At 37.9% G+C, this 15,487-nt stretch overlaps 1 protein-coding gene across 3 annotated transcripts in view; it reads right to left on the bottom strand.

Annotated features, from left to right (window-relative positions):
• Positions 1-15,487, bottom strand: part of NFKB1 (nuclear factor kappa B subunit 1) — a 129,823-nt gene that overhangs the window by 28,763 nt on the left and 85,573 nt on the right. For 2 of the 3 annotated variants that reach the window (XM_032261610.1, XM_032261611.1), the window contains exons 11-12: positions 15,098-15,236; positions 677-820 (exon numbers count right to left, since the gene is read on the bottom strand). In XM_032261610.1, coding sequence (XP_032117501.1) covers positions 677-820; positions 15,098-15,236 — 283 coding nt within the window. The remainder of the gene's footprint in view (positions 1-676; positions 821-15,097; positions 15,237-15,487) is intronic. The other variant, XM_032261612.1, reaches the window with a different exon arrangement.

Genomic DNA, 15,487 nt, shown 5'->3' on the forward strand with positions numbered 1-15,487 from the left:
TATAATAGTCTATATACTATTATATAGTATAGTATATATACTATATACTATATAATATATAGTATATATATCTAGTATATTTATAACTATATAATAGTATATAGACTACTATATACTATTATATAGTATATATAGTTATAGTATATTATACAGTATGTATAGTATAGTATATCTACTATACTATTTATATAATATTACTATACTATTTATGAATATAGTAAATATAGGGGAAAATTCATAAATATCTACTATAACACACATGAAAAAGTAGTTAACCTTTGATGACAGATTTTATGTATTTTCAAATTTTCTACAATGTAATATATAGAGATGTTTAATATATATCTATATTGTATACATAATATAAAATCTTTTCAATGTTTCCAAACAGAAACAACTATGTCAAAAAATGTAAAAGAGAAATACACTAAAATGTTTAGGGAGGTATCATTAGATAACTGGCTTTGGGGTACTTTTTTCTCTGCTTATGGCTTTCGGGATTCTCTACATACTGTAAAATAAATGTAGATTTCTTTGAAAAATAAATTTACATTTTTCAGAAAATTTAAAATAATATCACAGCCACTCAACTCACAGGCATGCTCAAACTAAAGAAAGGAAAATTCTACCCTCTCCAATATGGAAAAAGTTTTAGAAAGAATAAATATTTTTGTACCTGGACCTGTACTTCCAGTGCCCCCTCCTCCACCGCCACTACCAAACATGCCTCCGCCTCCAGCTCCGGCACCACTACCACCGCCGAAACTATCCGAAAAATTGGGCATGAGCTTTTGTCGTTTCCTCTGCACTTCTTCTTTATCTGTATTTAAAGGAAGAGAAACCAGAGGAGAAGAGATTGATTCAGTCCCACTACTAGCCACAGAAAGACCACTGATTCTTACAGTATTTTTAAACATCTTAAAGGGAAATAGAAAGCACTCAAAGAGGAAGAGATGCTAAATTTCAAGAAGCATTATATTTATTCCAATGGGTACAAAGACTGAAAACTAGCCCAAGAGAGACCACAGAGCAGTACACACCCAAATCTACTCCACAACAGTTTCTTAAGTCCCCAGTGTTGTTAAAACCAGTGAAATATTTGTCCATCAAAAAGATACTGAATAAAAAAATTACCCTTTTGCTTTGGTCACACAAGATAACTCATATACTAGTAAGTTAATATTTATTACACATCTATAATGAGCTAAATGCTGGAAATAAAAAGAAGCATGACGTAATGTCTTTGCTGTCCAGAACCCTCCAACATAGTTTTAAGACAGTGGGGGAAAGACTTAGTGAGACAGCACTATAACACTACATACATTAAATTCATGGTGCAGATCAGTGTTCTAGAAGTTTGGAAAACAACTTCTAGGAGGTCACTGAGGGCTGAGAAATTCAGGAAAGGCTTCTCAGAATCAATTTCATATAAGACAAAGGAAAAGGAAGATGTTCTGGGAAGGGGATATCCTTGGAGGAAGCACAATGAAGGGAAGATGTGCATAGGGTGCTTATGAGAGAACAGCAGTAGGTAAGTTTGGCTATGGTGAAAGTATAGTACAGGTACGCCTCTGAGAAACTGAAAGGTTCAACTCCACATCATTGCAATAAAGCAAGCCACATGATTTTTTTGGTTTCCCAGTACAGACACAAAATTATGTTTATACTATACTGTAGGCTATTAAGTGTGCAACAGAATTATGTCTTAAGCAATGTGCATAGCTTAATTAAAAACACTTTATTGCTAAAACGGGCTAATAATCGCCTGAGCCTAGAGCAAGTTATAATCTTTGTACTGGTGGAAGGTTGATGGCTGCTGACTGATGAGGGTGGTAGCTTCTGAAGGGTGAGGGGTTGAGGCAATTTTTAAAAAAGGTTTGTCAATTGACTCTTTCACAAAAGTTTTCTCTATAGTATACAATGCTATTTGACAGCATTTTATCCAGAGTTTAACTTCTTTCCATACTAGAGTCAATTCTCTCAAACCCTGCTGCTGCTTTATTGATTAAGTTTATGGAATATTCTAAATTCTTTATTGACATTTCAACATTGTTCACAGCATTTTCTCCAGGAGCAGATTCTATCTCAAGAAACCACTTTCTTTGCTCATCCATAAGAAGCAATTCCTCATCCATGAAAGTTTAATCATGAGATTGCAGCAGTTCAGTCACATGTTCAGGATCCACTTCTCATTCCCATTCTCTTGCTATTTCCACCACGTCTGCTGTTACTTCCACCACTGAAGTCTTGAACCCTTCAATTTCATCCAACAGGGGTGTAATCAATTTTTTCCAAATTCTTATTCATGTAGAAGTTTTGACCTCATCCCATGAATCACAAATGTGCTTAATGGCATCTAGAATGGTAAATCCTTTCCACAGGGTTTTCAATTTACTTTGCCTAGATTCATTAGAGGAATCACCATCTATGGCAGCTGCAGCCTTACAAAGTGTATTTCTTAAACAATAAGACTGAAAGCCAAAACTACTTTTTGATTCATGGGCTGCAGAATGGCTGTTAGCAGGCATGAAAACATCTTCAGAACTCTTGGGTGACCAGGTGCATTCTCAGTGAGCACTACTATTTTGAAAGGAATCTTTTTTTTTTTTTTTTTTTTTTTCTCAGAAGGTATCAACAGTGGGTTTAAAAATATTCAGTAAACCATGCTTTAAACAGATGTGCTGTCATCCAGGTTTTCTTTACCCATTTACAGAGCAAAGGCAGAGTAGATTTAACATAATTCTTATGGGCTTTAGGATTTTCAGAATAATAAATGAGCTTCAATTTAAAGTCACCAGCTGTATTAACTATTAACAAGAAAGCCTTTTCTTTCTTTCTTTTTTTTTTTTTTGAGATGAGGTCTCAGTCTCTCTCTGTTGCCCAGGCTAGAGTGCAGTGGCAGAACCATAGCTCATTGCGGCCTCAACCTTTCGTGTTCAAGTGATCTTCCCACTTCAGCCTCCTGAGAGTCAGCCTGTTTTTAAAAGCTTTGAAGACAGGCATTTTTATATCTTCTTTCTAGTTATGAAAGTCCTAGATGGCATCTTCTTCCAAAGGAAGGTTTTTCTTGTACACTGAAAATCTGTTTAGTGTGTATACCTTCATCAATTTTCGGAACTAGATCTCCTGTAAAATTTGCTGCAGCTTCTCTGTTAGCATTTGCTGCATCGCCTTGCACTTTTATGTTATGGAGATGGCTTCTTTTTTAAGCCCCATAAGCCAACCACTACTAGCTTCCAACTTTTTCTCTGTAGCTTCCTCACCTCTCTAAGCCATCACATTGTTGAAATGAGTTAAGGCCTTGCTCTGGATTAGGCTTTGGTAAAAGGGAATGTTCTGGCTGGTTTGATCTACTTAGACCACTGAAACCTTCTTATCAGTAATAAGGCTGTTGTGCTTTCTTACCATCTGTGGGTTCCCTAGAGTAGCACTTTATTTTTTTTTTATTATACTTCAAGTTCTGGGATTCATGTGCAGAACGTGCAGCTTTGTTACATAGGTATATATGTGCCATAGTGGTTTCCTGCACCCATTAACCCGTCATCTACATTAGGTATTTCTCCTAATGCTATCCCCTTATCCCCCAACAGACCCCAGTATGTGATGTTCCCCTCCCTGTGTCCATGTGTTCTCACTGTTCAACTCCCACTTATGAGAACATGTGGTGTTTGGTTTTCTGTTCCTGTGTTAGTTTGCTGAGAATGATGGTTTCCAGCTTCATGCATATCCCTGCAAAGGACATAAACTCATCCTTTTTTATGGCTGCATAGTATTGCATGGTATATATGTGCCACATTTTTTTTACCTAGTCTATCATTGAGGAACATTTGAGTTGGTTCCAAGTCTTTGCTATTGTGAACAGTGCTGCAATAAACATAGGTGTGCATATGTCTTTACAGTAGAATAACTTAAATCTTCTGGGCATATACCCAGTAATGGGATTGCTGGGTTAAAAGGTATTTCTAGTTCTAGATTCCTGAGGAATCGCCACACTGTCTCCCACAATAGTTGAATAATTTATGCTCCCACCAACAGTAAAAAAGCATTCCTATTTCTCCACATCCTCTTCAGCAACTATTGTTTCCTGACTTTTTAATGATTGCCATTCTAACTGGTGTGAGATGGTATCTCATTGTGATTTTGATTTGCATTTCTCTAATGACCAGTGATGAGCTTTTTTTCATGTTTTTTTTTTGGCCACATAAATGTTTTCTTTTGGGAAGTGTCTGTTCATATCCTATGATCACTTTTTGATGAGGTTGTTATTTTCTTGTAAATTTGTTTAAGTTCTCTGTAGATTCTAGATATTAACTCTGTCAGATGGATAGGTTGCAAAAATTTTCTCCCATTCTGTAGGAGGCCTGTTCACTCTATGATAGTTTCTTTTGCTGTGCAGAAGCTCTTTAGTTGAATCAGATCCCATTTGCCCATTTTGGTTTTCATTGCCACTGCTTTTAGTGTTTTAGTTATGAAGTCTTTGCCCATGCCTATGTCCTGAAAGGTATTGCCTAGTTTTTTTTCTAGGGTTTTTGTGGTTTTAGATCTTATGGTTAGGTCTTTAATCCATCTTGAATTAATTTTTGTATAAGGTTTAAGGAAGGGATCCAGTTTCAGCTTTCTGCATATGACTAGCCAGTTTTCCCAACACCATTTATTAAATAGGGAATTCTTTCCCCATTGTTTGTTTTTGTCAGGTTTGTCAAACATCAAATGGCAGTAGAAGTGTGGCATTATTTCTGAGACCTCTGTTCTGTTCCACTGGTCTATATATCTGTTTTGGTACCAGTACCATGTTGTTTTGGTTACTGTAGCCTTGTAGTGTAGTTTTAAGTCAGGCACGGTGAGGACTTTGGCTTTGTTCTTTTTGCTTAGAATTGTCTTGGCTACATGTGCTCTTCTTTGGTTCCACGTGAAATTTAAATTAGGTTTTCTAATTCTGTGAAGAAAGTCATTGGTAGCTTTACGGGGATTTCACTGAATCTATAAATTACTTTGGGCAGTATGGCCATTTTCACAATATTGATTCTTCCTATTCATAAGCATGGAATGGTTTTCCATTTATTTGTGTTGTTTCTTACTTCTCTGAGTAGTGGTTTATAGCTCTCTTTGATGAAGTCCTTCACATCCCTTTAAGTTGTATTCTTAGGTATCTTATTTTCTTTACAGCAATTGTGAATGGGAATTCACTCATGACTTGGCTCTCTATTATTGGTGTACATGAATGTTTATGATTTTTGCACATTGATTTTGTATCCTGAGACTTGGCCGAAGTTGCTTAACAGCTTCAGGGTATTTTGGGCTGAGACGATGGGGTTTTCTAAATATACAATTATGTCATCTGCAAAAAGAGATCATTTGACTTTCTCTCTTCCTATTCAAATACCCTTTATTTCTTTCTCTGGCCTGATGGCCCTGGCCAGAACTTCCATTGCTATGTTGAATAGGAGTGGTGAGAGAGGGCATCCTTTCCTTGTGCCGGTTTTTAAAGGGAATGCTTCTAGCTTTTGCCCATTCAGTATGATATTGGCTGTTGTTTATCATAAATAGCTCTTATTATTTTGAGATATGTTCCATGAATACCTAGTTTATCAAGAGTTTTGGCATGAAGGTGTGTTGAATTTTGTCAAAGGCCTTTTCTGCCTCTATTGAGATATCATGTGTTTTTGTCATTGGTTCTGTTTATGTGATGGACTATGTTTATTGATTTGCGTATGTTGAACCAGCCTTGCATCCCAGGGATGAAGCCGACTTGATCATGGTGGATAATCTTTTTGAAGTGCTGTTGGATTTGGTTTTCCAGTATTTTATTGAGAATTTTTGCATTGATTTTCATCAGGGATATCGGCCTCAAGTTTTCTGTTTTTGTTATGTCTCTGCCAGGTTTTGGTATTGGGATGATGCTGGCCTCATAAAATGAGTTAGGGAGGAGATTCTCTTTTTCTGTTGTTTGGAATAGTTTCAGAAAGAATGGTACCAGCTCCTCTTTGTGCCTCTGGTAGAATATGGCTGTGAATCTGTCTGGTCCGGGGCTTTTTTTGGTTGGTAGGCTATTACTGCCTCCATTTTAGAACTTGTTATTTGTCTATTCAGGGATTTGCCTTCTTCTTGGTTTAGTCTTGGGAGGATTTATGTGTCCAGGAATTTATCCATTTCTTCTAGATTTTCTAGTTTATTTGCATAGAGGTATCTATAGTATTCTCTGATGGTACTTTGTATGTATGTTGGATCAGTGGTGATATCCCCTTTATCATGTTTTATTGTGTCTATTTGATTCTTCTCTGTTTTCTTCATTATTAGTCTGGCTAGTGGTCTATTTTGTTAATCTTTTCCAAAAATCAACTCCTGGATTTGTTGATTTTTTTTTTTTTTGAAGGGTTTTTCATGTCTCTATCTCCTTCAGTTCTGCTCTGACCTTAGTTATTTCTTGTCTTCTGCTAGCTATGTTTGCTATTGCTTCTCTAGCTCTTTTGATTGTGATGTTTAGGTGTTGATTTTAGATCTTTCCTGCTTTCTTCTGTGGGCATTTAGTGCTATAAATTTCCCTCTAAACACTGCTTTGGCTGTGTCCCGGAGATTGTGGTACATTGTCTCTTTGTATTCATTGGTCTCAAACAACTTATTTATTTATGCCTTAATTTCATTATTTATCCAGGAGCAGTTGTTCAATTTCCATGCAGTTGTGAGGTTTTGAGTGAGTTTATTAATCCTGAGTCTAATTTGATTGCATTGTGTTTTGAGGGACTATTTGTTATGATTTCTGTTCTTTTGCATTTGCTGAGGAGTGTTTTACTTTCGATTGCGTGGTCAATTTTAGAATAAGTGTGATGTGGTGCTGAGAAGACTGTATATTCTGTTGATTTGGGATGGAGAGTTCCGTTGATGCCTATTAGGTCTGCTTGGTCCAGAACTGAGTTCATATCCTGAATATCCTTGTTAATTTTCTGTCCTGTTGATCTGTCTAATATTGATAGTGGTGTGTTAAAGTCTCCCACTATTATTGTGTGGGAGTCTAAGTCTCTTTGTAGGTGTCTAAGAACTTGCCTTATGAATCTGAGTGCTCCTGTATTGGGTGCTTACATATTTAGGATCATTAGCTCTTCTTGTTGCCTTGATCCCTTTAACATTGTGTAATGCCCTTCTTTGTCTTTTTTTTTTTTTTTTTTTTATTTTTTTTGGTTTAAAGTCTGTTTTATTAGAGACTAGGATTGCAATCCCTGCTTTTTTTGGCCTTCCATTTGCTTGGTAAATATTCCTCCATCCCTTTATTTTAAGCCTATGTGTGTCTTTGCACATGAGAAGCATCTCCTAATTATAGCACTCTGATGGGTCTTGACTCTTTATCCAATTTGCCAGACTGTGTCTTTTAATTGGTGGCATTTAGCTCATTTACATTTAAGGTTAATATTGTTATGTGTGAATTTGATCTTGTCATTATGATGCTAGTTGGTTATTTTGCCTGTTAGTTGATACAGTTTCTTCATAGCATCGATAATCTTTACAATTTTGTATGTTTTTGCAGTGGCTGGTACTGGTTGTTCCTTTCCACATTCAGTGCTTCCTATAAGAGATCTTGTAAGGCAGGACTGGTGGTGACAAAATCTCTCAGCATTTGCTTACCTGTAAAGGATTTTATTTCTCCTTTGCTTATGAAGCTTAGTTTGGCAGGATATGAAATTCTGGATTGAAAATTCTTTTCTTTAAGAATGTTGAATATTGGCCCCCACTCTCTTCTGTCTTGTAGGATTTCTGCCAAGAGATCTGCTGTTAGTTTGATGGGCTTCCCTTTGTGAGTAACCCTACATTTCTCTCTGGCTGCCCTTAACATTTTTTCCTTCATTTCAACCTTGGTGAATATGACAATTATGTCTTGAGGTTGCTCTTCTTAAGGAGAATCTTTGTGGTGTTCTCCGTATATTTTGAATTTGAATGTTAGCCTGTCTTGCTAGGTTGGGGAAGTTCTCCTGGATAGTATCCTGAAGAGTGTTTTCCAACTTGGTTTCATTCTCCCTGTCACTTTCAGGTACACCAATCAAATGTAGGTTTGGTCTTTTAACATAGTCCCATATTTCCTGGAGGCTTTGTTTGTTCCTTTTCATTCTTTTTTTCTCTAATATTGTCTTCATACTTTATTTCGTTAAGTTGATCTTCAATCTCTGATGTCCTTTCTTCTGCTTGATTGATTTGGCTATTGATATTTGTGTATGCTTTACGAAGTTCTTGTGCTGTGTTTTTCAGCTCCAACATGTCATTTATGCTCTTCTCTAAACCGGTTATTCTAGTTGGCAATTCCTCTAACCTTTCTTCGAGATTGTTTAGCTTCCTTGCATTAGGTTAGAACATGCTCCTTTAGCTCAGTGGGAAGTTTCAACTGGGTGGAGACCACTGTAGCTTGGCAAAGCCACTGTAGCTAGGCTGCCTCCTTAGATTCTTCCTCTCTGGCCAGGGCATCTCTGAAAAAAAGGCAGCAGCCCCAGTCAGGGCTTATAGATAAAACTCCCATCTATCTGAGACAGAGCACCTGGGGGAAGGGGCAGCTGTGGGTATAGCTTCAGCATTCTTAAACCTTCCTGCTTACAGGCTTTGAAGACAGCAGTGGATCTCCCAGCATTGCACTCAAGCTCTGCTAAGGGACAGACTTTGCCTCCTTAAGTGGGTCCCTGACCCCTGTGCTTCCTGACTGGGAAACACTTCCCAGCAGGGGTCGACAGACATCTCATACAGGAGAGCTCTGGCTGGCATCTGATCGGTACACCCCTGGGACAAAGCTTCCAAAGGAAGGAACAGGCAGCAATCTTTGCTGTTCTGTAGCCTCTGCTGGTGACACCCAGGCAAACAGGGTCTGGAGTGGACCTCCAGCAAACACCAGCAGACCTGCAGCAGAGGGGCCTGACTGTTAGAAGAAAAACTAACAGAAAGGAACAGCAACAACATCAACAAAAAGGATGTCCACACAAAAATCCCATCTGAAGGACACAAACATCAAAGAACAAAGGTAGATAAATCCACAAATTAAGAAAAATCAGCAAAAATGGCTGAAAATTCAAAAAACCAGAATGCCTTTTTTCCTCCAAAGGATCACAACTCCTCTCCAGCAAGGGAACAAAACTAAGTAGGCTTCAGAAAGAGGGTAATAGAATAGCACTTTTAATTTCCTTCAAGAAATGTTCTTTTGCATTCTTGGCTAACTGGCACAAGAGGCCTAGCTTTGGGCTTATCTCAGCTTTTGACATGCCTTCCTCACTAAGCTTAATCATTACTGGCTTTTTATTTCAAGTGAGAGGTGTGAACTTTCCTTTCATTTGAACACTTGGAGGCCACTGTAAGGTTATTAGTTGGCCTAATTTCTATATGGTTGTGTGTCAGGGAATAGGGAAGCCTGAAGAGAGGGAGAGAGATGGAGGAACTGGCAGTCAGTAGAGCAGTCAGAACACACACACAACATTTATTAAGTTTGCCATCTTATATGGACCCTGTTTGTGGTACCCGAAAACATCAAAGATCACTGTTCACAGATCACTATAACAGGTATAATAATCTTGGGAAAGTTTGGAATATTGAGAGAATTACCAAAATGTGACACAGAATGAGTACATGTTGTGGGAAAAATTGCACCAATAGACTTACTTGACACTATTGCCACAAACCTTCAATTTGTAAAAATCACAGTATATGTAAAGAACAATGAAACAAGGTATGACTGTATAAGGAATTCATGAGAAATGGGCTTGTTTGGGACAACACTGTGGAGCACCTGGAGTATGAACTTACAGGCAAGAAAACCACTGAATGTTTCTGAACACGGGAAAAATGTGTAGAGGATTGTATTTTAGGAAGTTCATCTTTTATTTGTGTGTAGGACATACTAAAGAGTCAGAGAGAGAGGCAGAGACAGTGCAGACATAAGTGATAGAGGCCCATTCCTTAGTGGTCACCATGATAATAAAACGGGGGTGGATGCCAGAAACACAGAAGGATCTGTAACCTCTAGTGACTGAGGAGATATGAGGGGCTAAAAGTCTAAGACCACTATTTGACTACAATACAGTGATGCCCTCTAAGACTTCCGATTGCCTTTTTCTGTTTGTTTTCATCTTTGTTTCTCACTATCTGTGCTTCTCACCAGCCACAATACCCTTTGAGTTCCATCACTGCCTATGTGGTGTTACTGTGTTCTTGTTTCTCCTTTTTGTTTCCCTTTCTCTTTTGTGATTTTTCTATCATACATTTTGTTTTTCTTTCTTCTCTATTTTGGGCTGGAGTAGTTAAGGAGGTTTTATTTTTATTATTATTTTTTTTCAAAATAATAAGTCAATGAGGTATCTGTTTTGATCAGCTGAACCCTTAACAGTTGTCTTATTTCTGGTTCTTCAGAGTCAGTTTTGTCATGCTTACATTCAGAAAGATCTTCAATTATTTCGAATTCTATGGTTGTTTCAGTCATCTTAGGGCTAGATAGAAGCTCGCTATTTACTGATTATCTCATGATCATCTAACTGCAGTTGAAATATGAAGCAGGGGAAACTAGGGTAACAAAGTACACTTTAATGATTGTTTGAAAGCTGAGCATGTCCAGACTTCGTAGGAAAAAAAAAAGCCAAGGTTGCCAAATTTCGAGAAAAACATGCTTCCACTAGAAGGGGACGACCTTAAAGTGAAGAAATTTTAAAGATTTCCTTATCAAATATTTTTTTAGATTCAGATTTGTCGTATCATAACTAATTTACAGCTATACTCATTACTATTCACTGCAGACACATTACTTATCTTCAGGAATAAATGTTATCTATTGACATGAATTCTAACAAAGAGATTAGTTGGCATTTTCTATATATTGCTTTTACGTTTTAAAGCAGAGAGAGATTTATTGGCTATAGTTCACTGTAAAATGGGAATTTTAAGGGCAAAATATTGTAACACAGCCAGTAAGATTCCAATGACAAGAAACTGATACAGAACATTCCACATAAGCTTTATAAAAGAACCTGCTGTCTGAATCTCCACCGAATTGAATATGGAGACTTTCACACTCCATATTCAAGGGATCATTTATCCTTGCTGACAATGGCACCATGGGATATACTATGAAACATCAACCTATTTTAGAGGAGCTGAAGTGGCCACTCACTACAAGTTCTCCTTTTGCAGGAGAGGAAACTGAGGCTAGGAGGAGGGTTAGATGACTTGTCTGAGGTCAGGACAGAGTAAAGATCAGTCTCAAAGTGTAGTGATGTTTTCATTATGTTAGGCTGTCATTCTTTTGAAAACACTCCTAAGTAGCTTTGTATAATAATAACCAATGACTTTACATAAGAGTTGATGACTTACGTAATAGTTTAATTCACAAATATGGATAATCTTCTAGTGTTTGCTACCTATTCTTGTGCAGGTGACTTAAAAGTACCTCATTCTCATTTTTCAGGTTTTAGTTAACCGGTAAGGGTGCCTGCATTTATCTGGGCCATAAATTTCATAATGTAAAGATTATGATTCTATTTATCTTTAATCTCCATCTTTCAGACTGAAAAATCATAATGGTCCCCCATTTGCTTTTGTACTGCAGTTTCTCAACTATCTTCCTCCACTGCCAATCATCCTTCTCTTATTTCAATTATTTCCCCTGGACCCAACCATTTCCAAGAAGTTTTTGTGAAGTACAGCGTCAGTGACCATAGAGGATGCAGAACTCAGGGCTGGTTCTGTATAATGTTTTATATCTATGTCTAATGTCTTACCTGATGATACCCAACATATTACTAGCCTGACAGATGAGGATGGCAGCTTGGCTGGTCAATCTGTAAGTCATTCCACAGATATTTAATGAGCATTTTCTATGAAACCTATTCTGTTGTAGATGGTCTATGGCCTAAAAAGGATTCTTTGTACTAGGGGTGGTAGAAAGACAATAGACCCATAAATAAATAGATAAGGCAAGCTTACATATAGATAAGAAATAATGAAGAATATAAAATTAGGCAATGAGATAGGGAATGACTACAGAGACTGGGGGTAGGGGAAAGTGTGTTCAATGGCTTCTGAGAAATGTATGTAATGTTTCCCTGGGTTGTAGAGTTTGGATCCATTTCCATCTACTTACACTAATGCTAAATGGCCTACTACTTTTCTGATCGGTTACACTGCCTGGACAGATTATTTCTCCTTGGTCCTATTATCTTGAGTTTGTATAATATAGAAGGTTTCTATAGAATAAAGTAATTTGTGTCCTCATACATGTATGTTGTCCATTCTTTCCTTCAGAGCTCAATGGGTAACTATTGCTCAAGGCAGTTTTTATACTTTGTATTGTATGAAGCTTTTAATCAATGACAGCCTGGAAGGTATGTGTGTGAAGCACTTAGGTGCAATTTTAAACTTTCAGGTGACCTAATTCTCTAATCCTAGCATCAGATAGTTCCTACTATGATAAGGTATCATTAAAAGTAATCACCTGAATATGCTTCTGCTATAATGTACTTTACTGAGGCACAGATACCACTAGGAAAGGGAGACAGGCAGCCTAGACACCAAGCGCAACTTTGAATGTTTCTAGGTTCATACACATACAGGTAACCCGGGTTTTCTTTCTTCATGATTCTCTGTGTTAGCAAAAACAGACATTAGTTGAAGACATTTCTGGAGAAGAAATTTAGCTTTTTCTCAGAAAGCCTAAAAAAATTAACCATATTTTTCTTCTGTGACTACTTGTAAAGAAGTGTGTTTAAATTAAAGCAGTGATTTTTCACATCATTTTGTGTAGGCAGAAGCATTCAAAAGACCTCCGGCAGCTCCTGGTAGGGATGTGAGGAGAAGTGGGGCAGCCTCTGGGAAGGCCGAGTTGGCAGAGCCCTTCACCCCCAGTTTAACCAAAGCTTACCATGTCCATACACTGGGATTTTGTATGAAATCTCATGTGAAGAAAGAGAAGTTATTGTGCTGACAGTGTTTTCAAACCATCAAGATATAGAATGCACTACAAATCTGACCCAACAATGGAGAGGCCACAACCTCAGAAAAGAAACAAGAACTTGCAGAACCGTTTTCTAAACATTCTTGTGGCAGCAAGAATTCTAGGAAAGGAAAGCCCTCTTCAAAGATCACCCATCATATCTTGCTCTCACAGGAGCCAACACCCACCCATGTGGCTTGTTGCTGCTGCACCTTTGTGGTTTCCAACCTCAGCAAGATCTGGGTGTCCCGTGGCAATCATTTTACTGACCTCCCTTCCCAGTCTCACTTCCCTCCAACTGAGGGGTTTCTAATTTTGTTTGTGCCACAGCCCCTTCTGCAGTCTGGTGAACTCTATGGATCTCTTCTCAGAATCATAGTTTTCAGTATGTAACATATAAAACAGGATTATAAAACGAGCTGATGATATTAAAGTACATTTCTATTCACAGATTCTTTGGGGGTCAGTGGACTCTAGGTTAAGAAATACCTTTGAATGATGACTCAGTTGGTGCCTGTTATAGCTCATTTTGAGATGATTCTAATGTAGAATTTCTTACTCTGTGCTCTCTTGAGTTCCAGTTCTGCCTTTTGATCTGGCTACTAAGAACTTATACTTGACTTTCCCACAAGGACTTAAAATATAACATGTTTTACTCTGAGCTCCCTCTTTTCTCACCCAAATCTACTTTTGCTCCCTTGTGGTCATCAAGTCAACCACATCACAAGCTTCCTAGTCAGGGAGTCTTAGAACATCTATGACTTCCCATCTCTCCTACACCTCTGACCTCTAGGCCCTCTTAACAATGTCACTGTGCTCTCTGAGTCCATCTCCTTTCATTCCTAAGACCTTTATTAACCTCACTGTTTCTCACTTGGATTCTTGCATTACTCTTCTGATTCATCGTCTGCCTCCTAGATGGTACCCTCAGTGGTGACATAAAAAACTCAGAGCCATCATTCCAAACCTAGGCAGGCCTGGCTATCCCTCTCTAGACTTAATGCAGAATTCTTAAGTTGCCACCCACAGCCCTGTTAGCCTGGCCCTGGCCTTCCTTACCTGCGTTGACCTTCATGTCCATCTGAGCGCTCAGAATGCTTGTTTCCCTTTGCATAAACACTAACTGTGTTTATCGCTCTCTTTGAGCTCCTCAAGTAACCTAAGCCTAGAGAATCCTTTCCTTCTCTGTTTAATAACCAGCTGCTGAAATATACCCCAAATGTTAAGGGCCAAATGACATCTCCTTGATGAAGCCTTCTTTTTGGAGGCTTCTTTAGAATAAAGGGACCAAGGGCTCTCTCTTCATCATTCTCATATGTTTATGGATGGTTCACTTTTTGTACTTATTGAAATAATTTACATTATAACTATTTAGGGAAACTATGATTGTCCTTTCTTAAAGCATTTTTTGCGAGCGAAAGAACGATGCCTTACTCATTTTCATAGTTTTGCAGTGGATGTTGGCCAAGTTTTCTGTTCTACAGCCTGAGGCTGGTTGACTAAGTGGCTGGTTCTCCTAAATAGCAAGCCTGATGTTTTCATCTCAGCTGCCTGAACTCTGAGTTAGTCAATAAATGTTAGATTCTCAAATTAAAAGACAAATTCTCAATGTCTAAATCTCATATAAGCTTGGTGGAAATAACATTATTTTAAAAAGCTGGACTAATTCCATGACCTCAAAATAACATACTACTGTATCTTCTAAAAATAAATACAATAGATCCAGGAGACTTGTTACTAGGAAGGTGTTCAAAGGAGGTGACTGACTGATCTTTTCTAATTAGCTTGTCTTCTTCTCAGAACAAGCACAATGGCCAGACATGGCAGCTCAAGCCTATAATCCCAGCACTTTGGGAGGCCGAGGCCAGAGGGTTGCTTAAGGCCAGGAGTTTAAGGCCAGCCTGGACAATGCAGCAGGTCCTCATTTCTATTAAAAGTAAAAAAAAAAAGCCTGGCATGGTGGTGCACAACTGTAGTCCCAGCTACTTGGGATGCTGAGGCAGGAGGATTGCTTGAGGTCAGGAGTCTGAAGTTGCAGTGAGCTATGATTGCACCATTGTACTCCAGCCTGGGCAACAGAGTCAAACTCTGTCTCAAATAAAAAAACAAAAAATAAAATAAAAACAAGCATAGGATTTTAAACAATTGACTTACCTTTTATTTCAGGATAGTAAAGGAAAGGTTTTGGTTCACTAGTTTCCAAGTCAGATTTCCTCCGAAGCTGGACAAACACAGAAGCTGGTTTTGTAATATTAACATCTTTATACTTTGGGGTTTTGAAGACGATGGCAAACTGCAGGATACAAAGAACCAAATGTTGGTGCAGGACTACATTTTTTTTTTTTTTTTTTTTACAGTACGGCTACTCATTAAACTCATTCCTTAGGCTTTTCTTTATACCTTGTGCTTAGACACAGTGTACTAAAAAAACACAGTGTTCTGGAGAAAGTTCCAAACTCAGAATTCTATACCCATACATTTTTATGAAATTACCACTGTAAAATCGAAATACAGTGCTGTGCTAATGTACTGAGAATCTTTATT

The sequence above is a fragment of the Sapajus apella genome, unplaced genomic scaffold (assembly GCF_009761245.1).
Source record: "Sapajus apella isolate SASKATOON/1434 unplaced genomic scaffold, GSC_monkey_1.0 scaffold124, whole genome shotgun sequence".
Taxonomy (NCBI): Eukaryota; Metazoa; Chordata; class Mammalia; order Primates; family Cebidae; genus Sapajus; species Sapajus apella.